The sequence below is a fragment of the Oncorhynchus mykiss genome, chromosome 3 (assembly GCF_057628025.1).
Source record: "Oncorhynchus mykiss isolate SJ-2025 chromosome 3, ASM5762802v1, whole genome shotgun sequence".
In the NCBI taxonomy this organism is placed as follows: domain Eukaryota; kingdom Metazoa; phylum Chordata; class Actinopteri; order Salmoniformes; family Salmonidae; genus Oncorhynchus; species Oncorhynchus mykiss.
This window is the reverse complement of record NC_143024.1, coordinates 75194684-75219482: the sequence shown is the minus strand read 5'-3', so window position 1 is coordinate 75219482 and position 24799 is coordinate 75194684. Positions and strand designations below refer to the sequence as shown.

At 45.4% G+C, this 24799-nt stretch overlaps 1 protein-coding gene across 5 annotated transcripts in view; it reads left to right on the top strand.

The window, feature by feature from the left end:
* The window catches only part of enox1 (ecto-NOX disulfide-thiol exchanger 1), a 116408-nt gene that overhangs the window by 54567 nt on the left and 37042 nt on the right, over positions 1 to 24799 (top strand). For 3 of the 5 annotated variants that reach the window (XR_016494973.1, XM_036974888.2, XM_036974890.2), the window contains exons 2-6: positions 10897 to 11098; positions 11205 to 11375; positions 19361 to 19528; positions 19717 to 19923; positions 22630 to 22863. Coding sequence is in view for 4 of the 5 variants with exons in the window: in XM_036974888.2 (XP_036830783.2) it covers positions 11089 to 11098; positions 11205 to 11375; positions 19361 to 19528; positions 19717 to 19923; positions 22630 to 22863 (790 nt within the window). In the remaining variant the exon portion in view is untranslated. Of the gene's footprint in view, positions 1 to 10893; positions 11099 to 11204; positions 11376 to 19360; positions 19529 to 19716; positions 19924 to 22629; positions 22864 to 24799 lie in introns of all 5 variants that reach the window. The other 2 variants (XM_036974889.2, XM_090230718.1) reach the window with 1 other exon arrangement.

Genomic DNA, 24799 nt, shown 5'->3' with positions numbered 1-24799 from the left:
ACACCGCCTGGTGTAGAGGTCCTGGATTGCAGGCAGCTTTGCCCCATTGATGTACTAGGCCGTACGCACTACCCTCTGAAGTGCCTTGCGGTCGAAGGCCAAGCAAGTGCCGTACCAGGCAGTGATGCAACCGGTCAGGATGCTCTCGATGTTGCAGGTGTAAAACCTTTTGAGGATCTCAAGACCCATGCCAAATCTTTTTAGTTTCCTGAGGTTGAAAAGGCTTTGTCGTGCCCTCTTCACGACTGTCTTGGTGTGTTTGGACCATTCTAGTTTGTTGTTGATGTGGACACCAAGGAACTTGAAGCTCTCACCCTGCTCCACTACAGCCCCGTTGATGAGAATGTGGGCGTGCTCGGTGCTCCTTTTCCTGTAGTCCACAATCATCTCCTTAGTCTTGGTTACGTTGAGGGATAGGTTGTTATTCTGGCACCACCCGGCCAGGTCTCTGACCTCCTCCCTATAGGTTGTCTCGTCGTTGTCGGTGATCAGGCCTACCACTGTTGTGTTGTCTGCAAACTTAATGATGGTGTTGGAGTTGTGCCTGGCCATGCAGTCGTGGGTGAACAGGGAGTACAGGAGGGGACTAAGCACGCACCCCTGGGGACCTCCAGTGTTGTTTGGTCCCAGGTTCCTTAGCTTAGTGATGAGCTTTGAGGGTACTATGGTGTTGAACGCTGAGCTGTAATCATTGAATAGCATCCTCACATAGGTGTTCCTTTTGTCCAGGTGGGAAAGGGCAGTGTGGAGTGCAATAGAGATTGCATCATCCGTGGATCCGTTTGGGCGGTATGCAAATTAGAGTGGGTCTAGGGTTTCTGGGATAATGGTGTTGATGTGAGCCATTACCAGCTTTCAAAGCACTTCATGGCTACGGACGTGAGTGCTATGGGTCTGTAGTCATTTAGGCAGGTTGCCTTTGTGTTCTTGGGCACAGGGACTATGGTGGTCTGCTTGAAACGTGTTGGTATTACAGACTCAATCAGGGACATGTTGAAAATGTCAGTGAAGACACCTACCAGTTGGTTAGCACATGCCCGGAGCACACGTCCTGGTAATCCATCTGGCGCCGCTGCCTTGCGTATGTTGACCTGTTTGAAGGTCTTTCTCACGTCGGCTACGGAGAGCGTGATCACACAGTCGTCCGGAACAGCTGATGCTCTTATGCACGCCTCAGTGTTGCTTACCTCGAAGCGAGCATAGAAGTGATTTAGCTCGTCTGGTAGGCTCGTGTCACTGGGCAGCTTGCGGCTGTGCGGTAGTAGAGAGAACAGTCTATGACTGGGGTGGCTGGGGTCTTTGACAAATTTTAGGGCCTTTGTAGTCTGTAATAGTTCTGTAATAGCTCGTCGAAGCCGGTGTAGTATGATTCAATCTTAGCCCTGTACTGACTCTTTGCCTGTTTGATGGTTCGTCGTATGGCATAGCAGGATTTCTTGTAAGCTTCCATTTTAGAGTCCCGCACCTTGAAAGCGGCAGCTCTACCCTTTAGCTCAGTGCGAATGTTGCCTGTAACCCATGGCTTCTGGTTGGGGTATGTACGTACAGTCACTGTGAGGACGACGTCCTCGATGCACTTATTGATAAAGCCAGTGACTGATGTGGTGTATTCCTCAATGTCATCGGAAGAATCCCAGGACATGTTCCAGTCTGTGCTAGCAAAACAGTCTTTTAGTTTAGCATCTGCTTCATCTTACCACTTTTTTATAGATCGAGTCACTGGTGCTTCCTGCTTTAATTTTTGCTTGTAAGCAGGAATCAGGAGGATTGAGTTGTGGACGGATTTACCGAATGGAGGGCGAGGGAGAGCTTTGTATGTTGGTCTGTGTGTGGAGTACAGGTGATCTAGAATGTTTTCCCCCTCTGGTTGCACATTTAACATGTTGATAGAGATTTGGTAGAACTGATTTAAGTTTTCCTGCATTAAAGTCTCCCGACACTAGGAGCACCGCCTCTGGGTGAGTGGTTTCCTGTTTGCTTATTTCCTTACAGCTGACTGAGTGAGGTCTTAGTGCCAGCATCTGTCTGTGGTGGTAAATAAACATCCACAAAAAGTATAGCTGAGAACTCTCTAGGCAAGTAGTGTAGCCTGCAATTTATCACAATATACTCTACTTCAGGCGAGCAAAATCTAGAGACTTCCTCAGATTTCGTGCACCAGCTGTTGTTTACAAATATGCACAGACCCCCAATTCTCACAGTAATGAAGACTGTGAGTAATTCCCCATTATTTGGGTCTCTGTGCTTTTAGTTTGATGTTCTATGTTTTTTCCTGATAATTTTACAATCTGTATCAAACCAGTTTGTGGTAATTTTATTTTATATATATTTTTTAAATCAATTTCAGTTGTGCTTCTTTTGCCATTTGTCTGAATATATTGATAAGGTTTTTTACTGCTACTCTAAATTGATGCCTTCTGTGAGAGTATGTGGTATCCAGAAAGATATCGAATGTGTGTTTGGATTTTTTGGTTACTTGTTGTTTTCTGATATTCTTCTGGGCTGTTTTGGGCCCATCTGTATGAATTTCTGAGGTTGTACAGCTTACTGGGCTGTGAATGTGTAGTTGTTTCCATGTCTGTTCTTTGGAGGAACAACGTAATTTGGCTGTGATCAGACAGAGGTGTTAGTGGCTTGACAGTGAATGAGCTGAGAGAGAAAGGGTCAATGTCTGTAATCATATAGTCTAATGTGCTGTGGCCAAGAGGGGAGCAATAGGTGTTTCTGACATTCTATTTCCACCCATACAGACAAACATTCACACATGTACACAGAACTACATGTCTTGTTCAATAGCAGCCCCCCCCACTCTCTCTCTCTCTCCCTCTCTCTCTCTCCCTGTCTCTGCCTCTCTCTCTCTCTCTCTCTCTCTCTCTCTCTGCCTCTCTCTCTCTCTCTCTCTCTCCCTGTCTCTGCCTCTCTCTCTCTCTCTGCCTCTCTCTCTCTCTCTCTCTCTCTCTCTCTCTCTCTCTCTCTCCCTGTCTCTGCCTCTCTCTCTCTCTCTCTCTCTCTCTCTCTCTCTGCCTCCCTCTCTCTCTCTCTCTCTCCATCTCTCTCTCTCTCTCTCTTCCTCTCTCTCTCCCTCTCTCTCTCTCTCTCTCTGTCTCTCTCTCTCTCTCTCTCTGACCCCAGTAGCAGGTGTTAATTGCCGGTTGTTGTGCAGAGTAGTGTTTCTATGAGAGGCTGATGCTGCTCTGTTTTAGAGCTAATAATAGACAGGGATAATTGTCAGTAACCTGATCAACTAATAATGGTGCTTAGGCAACATAACACAGCCTACAGCCAACACAAACACATTACAGGAGAAAGGGCTCATAGTTCTCACCCATAGATGTATTGCATCTAGCCTATGTTCTATATACTTCTATCTCAAGGCCATCAGACTGTTAAACAGCCACCACTAACATTGAGTGGCTGCTGCCAACACACTGACTCAACTCCAGCCACTTTAATAATGGGAATTGTTAGTTAGAATTGTTAGTTAGATTACTTGTTGGTTATTACTGCATTGTCGGAACTAGAAGCACAAGCATTTCGCTACACTCGCATTAACATCTGCTAACCATGTGTATGTGACAAATACATTTGATTTGATTTGATATACTATGTAATCACATCTTCTTTGAATTGTAATCATACGTGTACGACAGCATGTTCAGTGTATATTGAATCATATAGTGTTGATATAGGCCCATCGATTTATACAATCTTTCCTCACAAAGCTGAACTGATGGTTTCAATGGGATTAAATGAAGCTTGGCTTTGCTTCTGTGACCATCCTCCACAGAGTGCTCTCTCTATGATCTCTCTCTCTCTCTCTCTCTCTCTCTCTCTCTCTCTCTCTCTCTCTCTATGATCTCTCTCTCTGCTCTCTGCTCTCTCTCTCTCTCTCCCTGTCTCTTTTTCTGCTCTCTCTCTCTCTCTATGATCTCTCTCTCTCTCTCTCTCTCTCTCTCTCTCTCTATGATCTCTCTCTCTCTCTCTCTATGATCTCTCTCTCTCTCTCTGCTCTCTTTCTCTCTCTCTCTGCTCTCTCTCTCTCTCTCTCTCTGCTCTCTGCCTCTCTTTTTCTTCTCTCTCTGCTCTCTGCCTCTCTTTTTCTTCTCTCTCTGCTCTCTGCCTCTCTTTTTCTTCTCTCTCTGCTCTCTGCCTCTCTTTTTCTTCTCTCTCTGCCTCTCTTTTTCTTCTCTCTCTGCTCTCTGCCTCTCTTTTTCTTCTCTCTCTGCCTCTCTTTTTCTGCTCTCTGCTCTCTCTCTCTTTCTGCTCTCTGCTCTCTCTCTCTCTCTCTCTCTCCCTCTCCCTCTCTCTCTCTCCCTCTCTTTTTCTGTTCTCTCTCTCTCTCTCTCTCTCTCTCTCTCCCTGTCTCTCTTTTTCTGCTCTCTCTCTCTCTTTCTGTTTCTGCTCTCTGCTCTCTCTATGCCTCTATTTTTCTGCTCTCTGCTCTCTCTCGCTCTCTTTTCCTGCTCTCTGCTCTCTCTCCCTCTCCGCCTCTCTCTTTTTCTGCTCTCTGCTCTCTGCTCTCTGCTCTCTGCTCCCTCTCCGCCTCTCTCTTTTTCTGCTCTCTGCTCTCTGCTCTCTGCTCTCTGCTCTCTCTCCCTCTCCGCCTCTCTCTTTTTCTGCTCTCTGCTCTCTGCTCTCTCTCCGCCTCTCTCTTTTTCTGCTCTCTGCTCTCTGCTCTCTCTCCGCCTCTCTCTTTTTCTGCTCTCTGCTCTCTCTCTCTCTCCGCCTCTCTCTTTTTCTGCTCTCTGCTCTCTCTCTCTCCGCCTCTCTCTTTCTTTGCTCTCTGCTCTCTCTCTCTTTCTCTCTCGTTATGGTTAATGGTGCTTTTCTAAAGTCTTTATTAGAGGTAATTTGCTGTGAGTAGTGATTGATGTCCCAACTGCTAAAGGGAGGACTGTCAGTCCTAAAAGAGTTTCCTATAGAAGACAAGTATGTCAATATAGTAGGGCTTTTTGTTTGAATACCAATTTCTTTGTGTAGAAAGGTCTGTTTGAACGTAGAGCAGCAGCTTTCCTAGCATGGCTTTATACGTTGACATTTGAGTCATTTAGCAGACACTCTTATCCAGAGCGATTTACAGGAGCAATAAGGGTTAAGTGCCTTGATCAATGGCACATCGGCAGATTTTTCACCTAGTTGGCTTGGGGATTCGAACAAGCAACCTTTCTATTACTGGCTCTTAACCACTAGGCTACCTGCTGCCTATGAACTAACCTAACAGAGAGTTACTTTACTGCACAATGTATTATGTAGACTTCTGAGCTGAGAGTTAATGTGAGCTAATATAAAGTTTGTATATAGGACAGATCTGATGTAAGAGTGTGTATTTAGGAGAGATCTGATATAAGAGTGTGTATATGGGAGAGATCTGATATAAGAGTGTGTATATGGGAGAGATCTGATATAAGAGTGTGTATATGGGAGAGATCTGATATAAGAGTGCGTATATGGGAGAGATCTGATATAAGAGTGTGTATATGGGAGAGATCTGATAAAAGAGTGTGTATATGGGAGAGATCTGTTATAAGAGTGTGTATATGGGAGAGATCTGATATAAGAGTGTGTATATGGGAGAGATCTGATAAAAGAGTGTGTATATGGGAGAGATCTGTTATAAGAGTGTGTATATGGGAGAGATCTGATATAAGAGTGTGTATATGGGAGAGATCTGATATAAGAGTGTGTATATGGGAGAGATTTGATATAAGTGTGTGTATATAGGAGAGATCTGATATAAGAGTGTGTATATGGGAGAGATCTGATATAAGAGTGTGTATTTAGGAGAGATCTGATGTAAGAGTGTGTAAGCACAGGAATGTTCCCTCTCACACTGTCTGTGCATCCTGAGTGTGTTATTCTGTTTAATTAATATATGTATGATGCATTATGAACCCCTCATAGACAGTGTTAAAGCGATAACATGATATGCACTGGGGTCAATAAAATATTGAACTGCTGAAATTGGTATTTGAGAGGGCAGATAATCATACTTTGGCATGTGAGATATCTGTGTTGCAGTGGGGTGTGAGATATCTGTGTTGCAGTGGGGAGTGAGATATCTGTGTTGCAGTGGGGTGTGAGATATCTTGAGATATCTGTGTTGCAGTGGGGAGTGAGATATCTGTGTTGCAGTGGGGAGTGAGATATCTGTGTTGCAGTGGGGAGTGTGATATCTGTGTTGCAGTGGGGAGTGAGATATCTGTGTTGCAGTGGGGAGTGAGATATCTGTGTTGCAGTGGGGAGTGAGATATCTGTGTTGCAGTGGGATGTGAGATATCTGTGTTGCAGTGGGGTGTGTGATATCTGTGTTGCAGTGGGATGTGAGATATCTGTGTTGCAGTGGGGAGTGAGATATCTGTGTTGCAGTGGGGAGTGAGATATCTGTGTTGCAGTGGGATGTGAGATATCTGTGTTGCAGTGGGGTGTGAGATATCTGTGTTGCAGTGGGGTGTGAGATATCTGTGTTGCAGTGGGGTGTGAGATATCTGTGTTGCAGTGGGGAGTGAGATATCTGTGTTGCAGTGGGGAGTGAGATATCTGTGTTGCAGTGGGATGTGAGATATCTGTGTTGCAGTGGGGTGTGAGATATCTGTGTTGCAGTGGGGTGTGAGATATCTGTGTTGCAGTGGGGTGTGAGATATCTGTGTTGCAGTGGGGTGTGAGATTTTTTCTGTGTGTTGCAGTGGGGTGTGAGATATTTTGTGTGTGTTGCAGTGGGGTGTGAGATATTTTGTGTGTGTTGCAGTGGGGTGTGAGATATTTTGTGTGTGTTGCAGTGGGGTGTGAGATATTTTGTGTGTGTTGCAGTGGGGAGTGAGATATTTTGTGTGTGTTGCAGTGGGGAGTGAGATATTTTGTGTGTGTTGCAGTGGGGAGTGAGATATTTTGTGTGTGTTGCAGTGGGGTGTGAGATATTTTGTGTGTGTTGCAGTGGGATGTGAGATATTTTGTGTGTGTTTCAGTGGGGTGTGAGATATTTTGTGTGTGTTGCAGTGGGGTGTGAGATATTTTGTGTGTGTTGCAGTGGGGAGTGAGATATTTTGTGTGTGTTGCAGTGGGGTGTGAGATATTTTGTGTGTGTTGCAGTGGGGTGTGAGATATTTTGTGTGTGTTGCAGTGGGGTGTGAGATATTTTGTGTGTGTTGCAGTGGGGTGTGAGATATTTTGTGTGTGTTGCAGTGGGGTGTGAGATATTTTGTGTGTGTTGCAGTGGGGTGTGAGATATTTTGTGCGTGTTGCAGTGGGATGTGAGATATTTTTTCTCCAAGAAATGTGTCAATGTAAATGAAAAATGTTCAAATGTTGAAGTCGATGGTTAAGAACCCTTTTCTCTGACATTTTTGACAAACTGCCAAAGATAGCAAAGGGATGTTTGGAATCTTCCCTGACATATGGAATCACTGGAGAATTTAGCAGGGCACATATGGGAACCTCTGACTTCTGTGGAATCAAATCTATTTGAAACAAGTGAGAAGCTTATAACTCTAATGTTGGTTTCTGAATGTTATTTTATTCTTAATGTAGACATCCTGCGTAACATTTGGTACTGACATGCACCGGACACATATGTGGAGCACATTGAGATCTTCTCTCCCGTTCAGGGCTACAGATGTAGGATCTTAATTTGAGCCAGTTTGCTACAGCAGGAATATAATCCTGCAGCAACAGAAAATGTGAATTATTACGTAGATTATAATTAATAGACATTTTTGTAGGCGCTGATACATTTTTCTTAAGGGAAAATAAAGTCTGACATTTTTAAGTGAAAATTACAAACTTCAGAAGCCTTTTAAAGCCTCAAATACACTTCACGTTTAAAATGTCCTGTTCTCCTGCAATAGCACACTGTCCTGTTACTAACATTTATCTAGGGTTAATCGCTCCTATCCATACTAGCGTCCTAGTTAGGATGCGTGCCCAATACATGGATTCATTCTATGTAGTATGCAACATTGAGCTTGGAACAGAGCCGACCCCTCTCCTGGAAATGTTGACCTGCAACATTTTTCCCTGTCCTCCATGTTTGTGTTCAGTGTGTGTGGTTGTGTATCTGGTGTGTGTGTGTCTGTGCACAGCGGTTCTAAGTCTGAGCGTTGCTGCATCTGCTTGTGAAAGATTCAGGGTTTTCAAGTGAGCTCCTGAATGTTGAAGAGGACACGTGTTCTGTTGTGAATATTTAATGCTGTGTGAAAGTGAGCCATGGGTATCTACGGACGACCACGAGAGAGAAGGGAAGGAGAGAGAGGAGGAGAGGAGGACGATGAGAGATCAGAGGGAGAGAAAGGGTTAGGGAATGAGGGAGAGGGAGGGTGTACAAAAATAACAGGGATTTGGGATGGAAAGAGGAGGTGGAGGAGTGTACAGAGAGGGAGAGGAGAGGAGAGGAGGTGGAGGAGTGTACAGAGAGGGAGAGGAGAGGAGGTGGAGGAGTGTACAGAGAGGGAGAGGAGAGGAGGTGGAGGAGTGTACAGAGAGGGAGAGGAGAGGAGGTGGAGGAGTGTACAGAGAGGGAGAGGAGAGGTTTAGCTGAGAGAAGGGGGAAGGAATAAAGGGAGCAAAGAAGAAATTTGACACAGAGAGAGGGGGATGATGGAGAGGGGGGAAGAGAAACAGTCTTGTCACTTGTCAGGGGGGTAAGCTGTTCAATCAAACTGCAGTGAAAACAGGGCGGAGAGGCGAGAGAGAACAGGAACAGAGGGAGAGGGGAAGAGAGAGGAGAGGTATATATTTATGTTTGTGATGCTACATTACCTCACTACTCAGCATCATGCTGGTACCACCTGGAGAAATAGACAAATAATGAGAGAGAGAGAGAGAGAGAGAGAGAGAGAGAGAGAGAGAGAGAAGGAGAGAAAGAGCCGAAGGACAGACAGTGGAGGATAAAATATTGCCTAGTGTTTGTGTTTGACAGTAAAGTAGATGTTGTCTACTGTGCCCCGTTGGATACATGATTGACTTTGGATAGGAACAGCATACCAAATGGAGGTGTCTGTGTATAAAGCTGTTCAGCGTAGTTAGGCTCTGGAGTGGAATGATGCTTCTAAAAGCTCAGAGTCACAACGATGACATAGTCCTCATACTGAACATGACTGGAGCTACTGTTATAAGATATTGTATGGGACTGTCCTCAAAGGGGCTTGTTTTCGCAATCCTGAAATTCATCAACCTCCCTTGTTGGCCTGATTGTAATAAAATGTCCACTGTGTGTTTCTGTGTGTCATTATTATTCCTAGTGCAGCGCAGTGTTCATAATGTGTTTGTGATGACAACAGTGACAGGTCCTATCAGCCTAAAGACACAGGAATGTGTTGACATACAACAAGAAACTCTAAAGATAACTGTATTTGTCAGCCAAGTGGGAATAAAAGTTTCAGACATGGGCCTCGCTCCAAAACCCACAGAACTGAAGATATCCCAGAGCTATTTAAAGGAAGGAAAACTGTTGTTAATGAAAAACTATTAATATGATTGTATCTTAGTTACGGCTGGGTGGTGTAGCGGCTGACTTGATTTCCTGGTGTCAGAGTTGAATAATGATGATTACTGCGGGGTGGTCTGAGACGACGGAGGAGGCGTGACAGGAATACAGATCACACTGCAGCTAACTACAGTCCCTTAATAAACTATAAACAACAATGACACAAAAGAAAAATATGGAATTGGAGCAAATGCATGCTTCCTCACAACACATATTGAATACACCATACCGGTAGCCTTTCCTCAAAAAATGAACAGTGGATATTTGGATTGAATAGAATCGTCTATAGGGTCCTGTGTTCATTGACTTACAGTAGAGTGTCACAATCAGGGATCGATCAGAATTCTGACACATTTCACAGGGAAATGGGACTTTTCTTAGAACAACCATTGATTGAGTTAGGGGTTAAAGGTCAGCCCATAAGAAATTTGACAGAATGCAGGAAGACATGTTGTCACGGCAACTGAGTGCCTGGTCAGCTGTGTCTTGTTTGGAGGTATTTGTGTGTGTATGTCTGACAGAGCGGGAGAGAGAGAGAGAAAGAGAGAGAGTTGGAGGGAAAAAAGGGCAGAGAAAGGGAGCGAATGAGAGAGAGTGGGAGGGAGAGGGGGAGAGGGGGAGAGGGAGAGAGAGGGGAAGAGGGAGGGAGAGAGAGAGAGAGAGAGATGAGAGAAAGAGTGGGCGGGAGAGAGGGAGAGAGTGAGAGAGAGGGAGAGAGAGAGGGGGGGTGCTATTGAACAAGACATGTAGTTCTGTGTACATGTGTGAATGTTTGTCTGTATGGGAATAGGATGTCAGTAACATTGTCTTGCTGATTGCGGTGTAATTAGGTGGGAGGGTTAGTGGTTAATGGTCAGATGACTGACTCACCCCATAAGACATTTGACAGAAAGCAGGAAGATGTGTTGTCACGGAAACTGAGAGAGAGAGAGAGAGAGAGAGAGAGAGAGAGAGAGAGAGAGAGAGGCAGGGAGAGAGCAGGCATGAGCGGGAAAGAGCGAAAGAGGAAGAGAGATGGAGAGAGAGCGAGAGAGAGAGAGAGAGATAGAAGGAGAAAAAGTGGAAGAGAAAATGGGAGAGTGGTAGGGAGCGATAAAGAAAGAAAGAGGGAGAAAGAGGGAGAGAGAGAGGGAGAGGGAGAGGGAGAGAGGGAGGGAGAGAGAGAGAGAGAGAGAGAGAGAGAGAGAGAGAGAGAGAGAGAGAGAGAGAGAGAGAGAGAGAGGGGAGGGCTGCTATTGAACCAGACATGTAGTTCTGTGTACATGTGTGAATGTTTGTCTGTATGGGTGGAAATAGGACTTCATTAACAATGTCTTGCTGATTGTATTGTGCTAAAGCTGCATCTGCAACCATTTGATTGTAAAACATTGATTCAAGTTGCACAACTGCTCTGTTCTTCTTTCCCACCGGTTTAGCAGAGGGGAGATGGGATCCTATCGATAACTGAGTACTTCAGCCCTCCATTCAACTGTTCTTCTCCTCATCCCTCCATCCTGTCCTGTCCTGGTCCGGTGTGGTCCGGTGTGGTCCGGTGTGCAGCCTGAGGGAGCTGTGGTTCTGATGAGAGCTCTGGAAGGTAAAGCCAGAGAGAGGAGCACAGAGGACCTGGTATGACCAGCGGTACGTACTATAATACTGGCTACTCCACCTTCACTAATATGTTAACTATAGCTCTGGTCTCTTCTCCTTCCTCCTCTAACGTTCTTGTTTCTCCTGTCCCTTGTAGCAGCAGATGGTGTAGGGAGCCTGGGGAGCCTGGGGAGCCTGGGGAGCCTGGGGGTGGAGCATCACCCCAGTGTCCATGACCACGTGGTGAACGACCACGGAGCCTGGGCCACCGCCATGAACAACCTGGGCATCGTACCCATGGGTCTCAGAGGGCAGCAACTGGTCTCAGGTAAGACATTGGCAGACCTCCTTCTCACCCCTTCTCACCCTCCTCCACCTTATCCCCCTCTCCTCTGCTTAAAAATCCTTCAGTCAAATTGTTCAATATTGTCGAGGCCATAAGGAAGGAAAGAGTGCCCCATGGACTAGGTTTGGAAACATTTGAGAAGATCGTAAAGGCATCAGGTGAACTCTGCACTTCCTTCAAGAGTCCCATTATTCCTATGATGGCATCCTACTCCTCCATCACCTCCACGGCTCCACCCACAGCGCAGGCCAGTCATTGATTACCATAGAACTAGAATAGATAGATACTGTATATCCCTGTGGCTGGGAATCCAGGCTGCAGCATGCTATACCAAACCAGCACTGCCAATCCCTTTACTGGGCAGCAGAGTCGTTATTCTATGTTAAAGTCTATTTGTTTTAGTCTATTTGCTTGGGGATAGTTTGAGGAGGTAAGTATGCTGAGAAAGAAGATATCTTTCAGGTGCATACAATCCCCTTTCTTTTCTTATAATAATACAATATTCAGATTTATACAAAGAAGACCTAAGAAGAGATGACCTAAGATTCAATATATATTACAAGTCAAATCCCACAGATTACCATTGTCTTCTGACAATCATCATCGATAATCACATTTCCCAAATTCAGTACTCAATTCCTCAGTAACTTGCCCACTGTAGGACTGTTGTAATTGTTGTGTCCCCATCAGCAGCTAGATAACAAGGTGATTATCTAGACGTTGTTCCCTCCCTGCAGAGAGTCTGACTGAGGATAGGAACAATACACTGAAACCTCTGGTCTCTTCTAATGGCCCGACTCCATGTCTGTCTCTACTCTGATGCTAATGGTGTGTGTGTGTGTGTGTGTGTGTGTGTGTGTGTGTGTGTGTGTGTGTGTGTGTGTGTGTGTGTGTGTGTGTGTGTGTGTGTCCTATTATAATTACCATTATGACAGTGTAGTCACCGAGGACAGAGGGAAATCCGGCTGATTAAAATTCATGAACAGATTTCAGATCATGCATATTTATGGAGGTTGAGATGGAAGGCTCTGTCATTTGAATTGTATATTTTGAGTTCATTTCATTTTGAGCTGTCTGGGAAATCAGTCCTGACTGAGCTTCTGGATGATTAGCTAAGCTTCTCTCTAGGACACTTTGCTTAATAGATTCTTGTTGGAAAAAATGCCTTGGGTCCTTTGCACTGGATGACATTTTGTCCAATACACACACACACACACACACACACACACACACACACACACACACACACACACACACACACACACACACACACACACACACACACACACACACACACACACACACACACAGAGAGACACACACACACACACACAGAGACACACACACACACACACACACACACACACAGACACACACACAGACAGACAGACAGACTCCTCTTATTTTATTCAAGTATATAACACAAGAAACCACTCTATGGACTAATCTATTCTATTATATGGACTATTTTATGAAACGTATGTAATACTATACATGTCTAATGTATAGTCTGGGCCTCTGTCATGATCCCTGGTGAGTCTACGGTTAAAGTTTAACCACACTGATCTCACTTGTATAGTATTTTCAGTTGTGGATTTATATTAAAAATGTGAAGCTCCTCCAAATGTACAGGTGCTCTACCATTTTATTTGGACTTCATTTCAACTTGTTTCATGAAGTCCATAAGGTTTTTATCAAGATTCTCAGTGATCAGTCCCTATATAAAGCAGCTTCACCTGCGCGCTGAGCACACAGGGAGGTTTGGAAGCTGAGGTTGTGTAAACCCTGAACAACTGAATACACGGATTTAACTCCGGAAAGCTGAGGTTGTGTAAACCCTGAACAACTGAATACACAGATTTAACTCTGGAAAGCTGAGGTTGTGTAAACCCTGAACAACTGAATACACGGATTTAACTCTGGAAAGCTGAGGTTGTGTAAACCCTGAACAACTGAATACACGGATTTAACTCCGGAAAGCTGAGGTTGTGTAAACCCTGAACAACTGAATACACGGATTTAACTCTGGAAAGCTGAGGTTGTGTAAACCCTGAACAACTGAATACACGGATTTAACTCCGGAAAGCTGAGGTTGTGTAAACCCTGAACAACTGAATACACGGATTTAACTCTGGAAAGCTGAGTTGTTTGGAGAAAACCTTTTGTAATATGAAGCCGTGCCTTCAGAAAGTATTCACACCCTTTGACTTTTTCCACATTTTGTAGGATTACAAAGTGGGATTCAAATGGATTTAGTAAATGTTTTTGTCATCGATCTACACAAAATACTAATATCAAAGTAGAAGAAAAATTCTAATATTTGTAAAAAATCGCTGAAAAATAAAACAGTAATATATCTTCAATATACAGGAGGCTGAAAAGATTCAGCACGGGTCCTCAGATCCTCAAAAAGGTTATACAGCTGCACCAGTGAGAGCATCTTGACTGGCTACATCACCGCTGGTTATGACAACTGCTTGGCATCCGACCGTAAGGCGCTACAGAGGGTACATCACTGGAGCTCCCTGCCATCCAGGACCTCTATACCAGGCGGTGTCAGAGGAAGGCCCTAAACATTTAAAATAATCCAGCCACCCAAGTCATCGACTACATTTCTATGAACTTGTGCAGTGATTTTTGGTAGACATTTAGAAAGTTCACGTAAAAAATAGGTGCATCAATGTCAGTTTAGGGCGCATTTCCATGTAACTATTGTGTGTCGATCAAAACAGTTGGACGTACTGATGTCACACCCCAACAAAAACGTTTCTGAAAAAAACTACAGTGTCCAATAAGAATGTAGTGGTTGAAGTGTTTCCATTACTCATTTAGGTAAATGACGCATGAATAAACTGGCGACACCCATCTGTTTCATGTCTCAGGTAGCCTGCGAAAGCCAGTATGGATAGAATGCAGTAATGTACACATATGTGCCAACGTAGTCTGGGTCATGGTAAAACTTGCGCTCCAGTAAATCTGAAATAATTGGAAGTGAAACTTGCCCCCCAAACCAGAAAAACAGGGTGAAGCAATTCAGGCATTTGGTTGGGAGTGTTGGGCCGGTGGCTGGTTCTGGTCCCCGATTCCACTCGGTGGGGGATCTGTCGATGTGCTCTTGGGCGGGGCGCTTGACCCTGGTTGCTCCTGTGGTTCGCTCTGGATGGGATCTTCTGCTAGATGACTTGAATGTGATGTAAATGTTGAGCGGCTTCACTGCAGGTAGATTGTGTTTTAAAATTCCATAAAAATAAATCAGGAATTCATGAAAGTCAGCACAATCCTTGTCCTGCAAAGAAACCTATTTTTTTATAGCTGAAAAAAATTATTTTACAAGCAAAAGCCCTAGGCAGAAGTCCTAGGCAGAAGTCCTAGGCAGAAGTCCTAGGTAGAAGTACTAGGCAGAAGTCCTAGGCAGAAGTCCTAGGTAGAAGTCCTGGGCAGAGGTCCTAGGCAGAGGTCCTAGGCAGAGGTCCTAGGCAGAAGTCCTAGGCAGAAGTCCTAGGTAGATGTCCTAGACAGAGGTCCTAGGCAGATGTCCTAGGCAGAAGTCCTAGGTAGAAGTACTAGGCAGAAGTCCTAGGCAGAAGTCCTAGGTAGAAGTCCTAGGCAGAAGTCCTAGGTAGAAGTACTAGGTAGAAGTACTAGGTAGAAGTACTAGGTAGAAGTACTAGGTAGAAGTACTAGGTAGAAGTCCTAGGCAGAAGTCCTAGGTAGAAGTACTAGGTAGAAGTACTAGGTAGAAGTACTAGGTAGAAGTCCTAGGTAGAAGTACTAGGTAGAAGTACTAGGCAGAAGTCCTAGGCAGAAGTCCTAGGTAGAAGTCCTAGGTAGAAGTACTAGGTAGAAGTCCTAGGCAGAAGTACTAGGTAGAAGTCCTAGGTAGAAGTACTAGGTAGAAGTACTAGGTAGAAGTCCTAGGCAGAAGTCCTAGGCAGAAGTCCTAGGTAGAAGTACTAGGTAGAAGTACTAGGTAGAAGTCCTAGGTAGAAGTACTAGGTAGAAGTACTAGGCAGAAGTCCTAGGCAGAAGTCCTAGGTAGAAGTACTAGGTAGAAGTACTAGGTAGAAGTCCTAGGCAGAAGTACTAGGTAGAAGTCCTAGGCAGAAGTCCTAGGTAGAAGTACTAGGCAGAAGTCCTAGGCAGAAGTCCTAGGTAGAAGTACTAGGTAGAAGTACTAGGTAGAAGTACTAGGTAGAAGTCCTAGGTAGAAGTACTAGGTAGAAGTACTAGGTAGAAGTACTAGGTAGAAGTACTAGGCAGAAGTCCTAGGTAGAAGTACTAGGTAGAAGTACTAGGTAGAAGTCCTAGGTAGAAGTACTAGGTAGAAGTACTAGGTAGAAGTACTAGGTAGAAGTACCAGGTAGAAGTACTAGGTAGAAGTACTAGGTAGAAGTACTAGGTAGAAGTCCTAGGTAGAAGTACTAGGTAGAAGTACTAGGTAGAAGTACTAGGTAGAAGTACTAGGCAGAAGTCCTAGGCAGAAGTCCTAGGTAGAAGTACTAGGTAGAAGTACTAGGCAGAAGTCCTAGGCAGAAGTACTAGGCAGAAGTCCTAGGCAGAGGTCCTAGGCAGAGGTCCTAGGCAGAAGTCCTAGGCAGAAGTCCTAGGCAGAAGTCCTAGGTAGAAGTCCTAGGTAGAAGTCCTAGGCAGAAGTCCTAGGCAGAAGTCCTAGGTAGAAGTCCTAGGTAGAAGTCCTAGGTAGAAGTCCTAGGCAGAAGTCCTAGGTAGAAGTCCTAGGCAGAAGTCCTAGGTAGAAGTCCTAGGCAGAAGTCCTAGGCAGAAGTCCTAGGTAGAAGTCCTAGGTAGAAGTCCTAGGTAGAAGTCCTAGGCAGAAGTCCTAGGCAGAAGTCCTAGGCAGAGGTCCTAGGTAGAAGTCCTAGGCAGAGGTCCTAGGTAGAAGTCCTAGGCAGAGGTCCTAGGTAGAAGTCCTAGGCAGAAGTCCTAGGCAGAAGTCCTAGGCAGAAGTCCTAGGCAGAAGTCCTAGGTAGAAGTCCTAGGTAGAAGTCCTAGGTAGAAGTCCTAGGCAGAAGTCCTTGGCAGAAGTCCTAGGCAGAGGTCCTAGGTAGAAGTCCTTGGCAGAGGTCCTAGGTAGAAGTCCTAGGCAGAGGTCCTAGGCAGAAGTCCTAGGCAGAAGTCCTAGGTAGAAGTCCTAGGTAGAAGTCCTAGGTAGAAGTCCTAGGCAGAAGTCCTAGGTAGAAGTCCTAGGTAGAAGTCCTAGGTAGAAGTCCTAGGCAGAAGTCCTTGGCAGAAGTCCTAGGCAGAGGTCCTAGGTAGAAGTCCTAGGTAGAAGTCCTAGGTAGAAGTCCTAGGCAGAGGTCCTAGGCAGAGGTCCTAGGCAGAAGTCCTAGGCAGAAGTCCTAGGCAGAAGTCCTAGGCAGAAGTCCTAGGTAGAAGTCCTAGGTAGAAGTCCTAGGCAGAAGTCCTAGGTAGAAGTCCTAGGCAGAAGTCCTAGGCAGAAGTCCTAGGCAGAAGTCCTAGGCAGAGGTCCTAGGCATTTAGAATGAAATGTGTATTGGAGCTTTATAGTTACGTGGTGACATCACGTGCCCCACCTACCTTCAAAATTATTCTGCAATCATCATTTATTCGAAAAACGTGATTCCATAATAATTTGTCACAATAAAGAAAGAAAGTGTGTGTGTATGTCTGTGTGTCTGTGTGTGTGTGTGTGTGTGTGCATCTCCGTGTTCGTTTGTGTGTATGTATGTGGGAATCCTAAAAGGATGCCTCTATCTTTGTAGTGACTGGGTGTATTGATACACCATCCAAAGTGTAAAGAATAACTTCACCATGTTCAAAGGAATATTCAAATCTGTTTGTTTTTTTACTCTACCAATAGGTGCTCTTCTTTGCGAGGCATTGGACAATCTCCCTGGTCCTTGTGGTTGAATCTGTGTTTGAAATTCCCTGCTCGACTGAGGGACTTCACAGATAATTGTCTGTGTGGTACATGTTAAACTCTATTATTGCACACAGAGCGAGCATGCAAATTATTATGTGACTTGTTAAGCAAATGTATACTCCTGCACTTATTTAAGCTTGCCATAACAAAGGGGTTGAATACTTATTGACTCAAGATATTTCAGCTTTTCATTTTGTATGAATTTGTAACAATTTCAGAAAACATAACTCCACTTTGATATTATGGGCTATTATGTGTAGGTCAGTGACAAAATTCAGAATTTAATCAATAAAGAATTCAGGCTATAATCAAGGGGTGTGAATACTTTCTGAAGGCACTGTAGGACTGTTATTACACTGGGGGGGAAAGATTACTGCATTGAGTGTGCTAGATATTGAACTTTCTTGAGTGTGACTGGAAAGTCAAGGCAGAGTTTGACTGGCTGATTTGATTGGTTTCACCCTATCCAACCCTCTCAGATCTGGGATTACGTGAGGAAAAGAAGGAAGGAAAGAGCCAGACCGGGGGTTCCATTGGGTCAGTACTGTACTGTACAGTCCTTCTCCTCCTCAATCAGAGACAGCAGGGCTGGATTGGATCCTCCTAAAATCCAAGGGAAAGACAGATTAATACTGATATCCTCCTGGAGCACAGAACTGAGGTTCAACAGGGAGAGATGGAGAGATCTGGAATGACAACGAGAGAAGGAAAGAGATACTCGGGGGACTGTTCAGAGACTGGGGGAGAGAGAGGGAAGGGAAAAATAAGAGTGAGAGAGAAGAGGAGGAGAAAGCTAATGGGGGTTACAGAATGTGTGTGATGGATGACATCTCACCTTCACGGTAATTAAGAGCAGCTGTTTCCTGAGGGGAGATCCAGAGCCCAGCAAACCCAGTGTCCACTCTCACAAACCTGCCGAGGGGAGAGAAGAGAGGGAGGGAAGAAAGGAAAGGAAATGAAATGATGACAAAAACAAAGTGTGAACTCTCTCCCCCTGGCAGACGTTAGCAGAGCGTAGCCGGGGCCACTAATGGCCTTGAGTTATTCTCACCGGGAGGGGAAAAGAAAGAGAGGAAAAATAAACAGCATTAGTTGATGATGAATGTGGGGAGAGGATACATATCATTTACCTTTTAGGATTACACAGAGAACACATGAATGACTTTTCCACAGATCTACTCAATCTCAGATTACACATGATTGCGACTCGGGAGATTTATGGGCGATAATCTTCCAGATTTATTTTCTCTGTCTTTTCTCTCTCCAGCCTCAAGGACTTGCAGCTTCTCTTAAAAACTCCTTCTCTGTAATAAAACACACTTGACTTATTCACATCGCCAGACACTTTCTCTTCGAGGCTTCGCCAGATACAGCCAGTATAGAAGCAGGACTTATTTGCTTTGCAGCCTCTTTAGAACAGCAAATACTGCAGTGTAGGGATTTATGTTGAGCACTGCAATCTTTCTGACAGCATCACATAGAATCATTCTCACTCCTACACATACTATTTACACTCACCTTCTGCTGAAAAACTTACATCTGCAGTGAGGACTTGATTGATGATTTCATAGATATGAAGATGCAATTCTACATTTGTATATTTATATCTGTATCCATTACTATTTGTATCCTCACAGTAGCGACAGGCTTGTGTGACAGCTGCAGTCAGATTGGTTTCTACTCTAATGTAGATCAGTGTCTGTTTTCTCTCTAAGACCTGAGAAAAGGGAGATTTCTGCTGATGTCTTGTCCGTTCTACCACTCTCATTTTGTTGTGTTCTGAAGATATGAATAGGTTGTGTCCATCTATCACTCTCTACTCTGTCTCTGTCTCTGTCTCTATCTCTATCTCTATCTCTATCTCTATCTCTATCTCTATCTCTGTCTCTGTCTCTATCTCTGTCTCTGTCTCTGTCTCTGTCTCTGTCTCAGTCTCTCTCCTCCAGATTCTACCTATATCCAGGCTTTGACCAAGGGCTGGGCCTCATTGTACATATTTTCTTCTCCCTTCCCCTCCTCTCCTCTCCTCCAGACTAACTTTCCTTCTCCTCTCTCTCTCCTCCAGATTCTCTCTGTATCCAGGGCTTTGACCCAGGTTTGAGTCTCCTAGCTCCCATCAACCCCATGATTGCAGGTATCAGCCTGGTCCCTCCTCCTCCTGGTCCCCCTGAGATGCCCATCATCAAGGAGATCATCCACTGCCAGAGCTGCACCCTGTTCCCTCAGAACCCCAGTAAGCACACACACACACACACACACACACACACACGCACGCACGCACGCACGCACGCACACACACACTAACGCACACATTCTTGCATGCTTTTCGAAATTAGTATAAATGCATTCATATATTGACTGTCCGTAATATGGTCACAAGAATTGCCATTAGATGTAACCAGAGCATGTATGATGTTCCAGACCTGCCTCCTCCATCAACACGGGAGCGGCCACCAGGGTGTAAGACGGTGTTTGTGGGGGGTCTGCCGGAGAATGCCAGCGAGGAGATCATCAGGGAGGTGTTTGATCAGTGTGGTGAGATCATCGCTATCAGGAAGAGCAAGAAAAACTTCTGTCACATCCGCTTCAGTGAGGAGTTCATGGTGGATAAGTCCCTCTACCTCTCTGGTCAGTACTATACTATACCAATACTATATCCATACACACAACTTATGTACAATGCTGTCTACCTCTCTGGTCAGTACTATTCTATACCAATACTATATCTACCGTATACACACATCTTATATACAATGCTGTCTACCTCTCTGGTCAGTACTATTCTATACCAATACTATATCTATACACACAACTTATATACAATGCTGTCTACCTCTCTGGTCAGTACTATTCTATACCAATACTATATCTATACACACAATTTATATACAATGCTGTCTACCTCTCTGGTCAGTACTATTCTATACCAATACTATATCTATACACACAACTTATATACAATGCTGTCTACCTCTCTGGTCAGTACTATTCTATACCAATACTATATCTATACACACAACTTATATATACAATGCTGTCTACCTCTTTGGTCAGTACTATTCTATACCAATACTATATCTATACACACAACTTATATATACAATGCTGTCTACCTCTTTGGACAGTACTATTCTATACCAATACTATATCTATACACACAACTTATATACAATGCTGTCTACCTCTCTGGTCAGTACTATACTATACTATATCTATACACACAATTTATATACAAGGCTGTCTACCTCTCTGGTCAGTACTATTCTATACCAATACTATATCTATACACACAATTTATATACAATGCTGTATACCTCTCTGGTCAGTACTATTCTATACCAATACTATATCTATACACACAACTTATATACAATGCTGTCTACCTCTCTGGTCAGTACTATTCTATACCAATACTATATCTATACACACAATTTATATACAATGCTGTCTACCTCTACGGGCAATACTATACTATACTTGACTTTACTATACTACTGTATACTTTACTATACTATACTTTACTTTAATATACTACTGTATACTTTACTATACTACTGTATGCTTTCTATGCTATACTGTACTTTAGTATTGTATACTATACTATACCATGCAAATGCTATACTATACACACAACATATAGACACAATCCTCTACCTCTCTGGTCAGTGGTCAGCATAACTATTGTATATGTTGCAGCAGTTTTAAAGTATTCCGTTTTAATAGAGTATGTATTAACATTATGAACACTGTAGAGGAGTTAAAACAGCGACCTTTGAGATTTGACACTTAAAGCAGAAGAGAGAAATGAAATGATGACTGTACCTATGCAGGCTGGAGATGAAAGAAATAGACTGTAGCCATGCAGGCTGGAGGAGAAAGAAATAGACTGTAGCTATGCAGGCTGGAGATGAAAGAAATAGACTGTACCTATGCAGGCTGGAGATGAAAGAAATAGACTGTAGCCATGCAGGCTGGAGGAGAAAGAAATAGACTGTAGCCATGCAGGCTGGAGGAGAAAGAAATAGACTGTAGCCATGCAGGCTGGAGGAGAAAGAAATAGACTGTAGCTATGCAGGCTGGAGGAGAAAGAAATAGACTGTAGCTATGCAGGCTGGAGGAGAAAGAAATAGACTGTAGCTATGCAGGCTGGAGGAGAAAGAAATAGACTGTAGCTATGCAGGCTGGAGGAGAAAGAAATAGACTGTAGCCATGCAGGCTGGAGGAGAAAGAAATAGACTGTAGCTATGCAGGCTGGAGGAGAAAGAAATAGACTGTAGCTATGCAGGCTGGAGGAGAAAGAAATAGACTGTAGCTATGCAGGCTGGAGGAGAAAGAAATAGACTGTAGCTATGCAGGCTGGAGGAGAAAGAAATAGACTGTAGCTATGCAGGCTGGAGGAGAAATAAATAGACTGTAGCTATGTAGGCTGGAGGAGAAATAAATAGACTGTAGCTATGCAGGCTGGAGGAGAAAGAAATAGACTGTAGCTATGCAGGCTGGAGGAGAAAGAAATAGACTGTAGCTATGCAGGCTGGAGGAGAAAGAAATAGACTGTACCTATGCAGGCTGGAGGAGAAAGAAATAGACTGTACCTATGCAGGCTGGAGGAGAAAGAAATAGACTGTAGCTATGCAGGCTGGAGGAGAAAGAAATAGACTGTAGCTATGCAGGCTGAAGGAGAAAGAAATAGACTGTACCTATGCAGGCTGAAGGAGAAAGAAATAGACTGTAGCTATGCAGGCTGGAGGAGAAAGAAATAGACTGTAGCTATGCAGGCTGAAGGAGAAAGAAATAGACTGTAGCCATGCAGGCTGGAGGAGAAATAAATAGACTGTAGCTATGCAGGCTGGAGGAGAAAGAAATAGACTGTAGCTATGCAGGCTGAAGGAGAAGGAAATAGACTGTACCTATGCAGGCTGAAGGAGAAAGAAATAGACTGTACCTATGCAGGCTGGAGGAGAAAGAAATAGACTGTAGCTATGCAGGCTGAAGGAGAAAGAAATAGACTGTAGCCATGCAGGCTGAAGGAGAAAGAAATAGACTGTACCTATGCAGGCTGGAGATGTGAATATAGATGAGGAGGACTAGATAATATTTTAACATAATGAATAGTTGAAAATGTAGTTTGTCCTTTTGGTTTGCTAATGGTCTTTGTGGTGGTACGTGGTGTAGAGAATGTAGGCATTTGTAATACTGTATACTGTGATTGTATTTGACTGTATGAGTTTACATGACTGTATGCACAATTTGTGTGCTGTGTGTTTGTCTGTGTGTTGAACATATCTGTATGGTTGTGTTTAGTGTATCTGACCGCTAACTACCATGTTTCCCCAGGCTACCGGATGCGTATCGGCTCCAGTACAGATAAGAAGGACTCAGGGAGGATGCACGTGGACTTTGCTCAGGCCAGAGACGACCTGTATGAGTGGGAATGTCAACAGAGGCTGCTGGCCAGGGAGGAACGACACCGACGCAAGATCCACGAAGACTTCCTCCGTCCGCCCTCGCCACCTCCCATCATGCATTTCTCCGAGCATGAGGCGGGACAGCTGGCGGAGAGATTGAAAGGTGAATGGACCAATGAGCATGATGTGTGTGTGTGTCACCCCCACCCAATAGCACTATGTCCAGCTGTGCCTCTAGCAGCTGCCCCCGCTGTGTGTGTGTCACCCCCACCCTCTAGCACTATGTCCAGCTGTGTGTGTGTCACCCCCACCCTCTAGCACTTTGTCCAGCTGTGTGTGTGTCACCCCCACCCTCTAGCACTTTGTCCAGCTGTGCCTCTAGCAGCTGCCCTCCGCTGTGTGTGTCACCCCCACCCCTTAGCACTATGTCCAGCTGTGTGTGTGTCACCCCCACCCTCTAGCACTATGTCCAGCTGTGTGTGTGTCACCCCCACCCCCTAGCACTATGTCCAGCTGTGTGTGTCACCCCCACCCCATAGCACTATGTCCAGCTGTGTGTGTGTCACCCCCACCCTCTAGCACTATGTCCAGCTGTGTGTGTGTCACCCCCACCCTCTAGCACTATGTCCAGCTGTGTGTGTGTCACCCCCACCCTCTAGCACTATGTCCAGCTGTGCCTCTAGCAGCTGCCCTCTGCTGTGTGTGTCACCCCCACCCCCTAGCACTATGTCCAGCTGTGTGTGTGTGTCACCCCCACCCTCTAGCACTATGTCCAGCTGTGCCTCTAGCAGCTGCCCTCCGCTGTGTGAGTCACCCCACCCTCTAGCACTATGTCCAGCTGTGTGTGTGTCACCCCCACCCTCTAGCACTATGTCCAGCTGTGCTTCTAGCAGCTGCCCTCCGCTGTGTTTGTCACCCCCACCCTCTAGCACTATGTCCAGCTGTGTGTGTGTCACCCCCACCCTCTAGCACTATGTCCAGCTGTGTGTGTGTCACCCCCACCCTCTAGCACTATGTCCAGCTGTGTGTGTGTCACCCCCACCCAATAGCACTATGTCCAGCTGTGCCTCTAGCAGCTGCCCTCCACTGTGTGTGTGTCACCCCCACCCTCTGCACTATGTCCAGCTGTGTCTCTAGCAGCTGCCCCCCGCTGTGTGTGTCACCCCCACCCTCTAGCACTATGTCCAGCTGTGTCTCTAGCAGCTGCCCCCCGCTGTGTGTGTCACCCCCACCCCCTAGCACTATGTCCAGCTGTGTGTGTGTCACCCCCACCCTCTAGCACTATGTCCAGCTGTGCTTCTAGCAGCTGCCCTCCACTGTGTGTGTGTCACCCCCACCCTCTAGCACTATGTCCAGCTGTGCCTCTAGCAGCTGCCCTCCACTGTGTGTGTGTCACCCCCACCCTCTAGCACTATGTCCAGCTGTGTCTCTAGCAGCTGCCCCCCGCTGTGTGTGTCACCCCCACCCTCTAGCACTATGTCCAGCTGTGTCTCTAGCAGCTGCCCCCCGCTGTGTGTGTCACCCCCACCATCTAGCACTATGTCCAGCTGTGTCTCTAGCAGCTGCCCCTCGCTGTGTGTGTCACCCCCACCCCCTAGCACTATGTCCAGCTGTGTGTGTGTCACCCCTACCCTCTAGCACTATGTCCAGCTGTGTGTGTCACCCCCACCCTCTAGCACTATGGCCAGCTGTGTGTGTCACCCCCACCTTCTAGCACTATGTCCAGCTGTGTCTCTAGCAGCTGCCCCCCGCTGTGTGTGTCACCCCCACCATCTAGCACTATGTCCAGCTGTGTCTCTAGCAGCTGCCCCTCGCTGTGTGTGTCACCCCCACCCCCTAGCACTATGTCCAGCTGTGTGTGTGTCACCCCCACCCTCTAGCACTATGTCCAGCTGTGTGTGTCACCCCCACCCTCTAGCACTATGTCCAGCTGTGTGTGTCACCCCCACCCTCTAGCACTATGTCCAGCTGTGTGTGTCACCCCCACCCTCTAGCACTATGTCCAGCTGTGTGTGTCACCCCCACCCTCTAGCACTATGTCCAGCTGTGTGTGTCACCCCCACCCTCTAGCACTATGTCCAGCTGTGTGTGTCACCCCC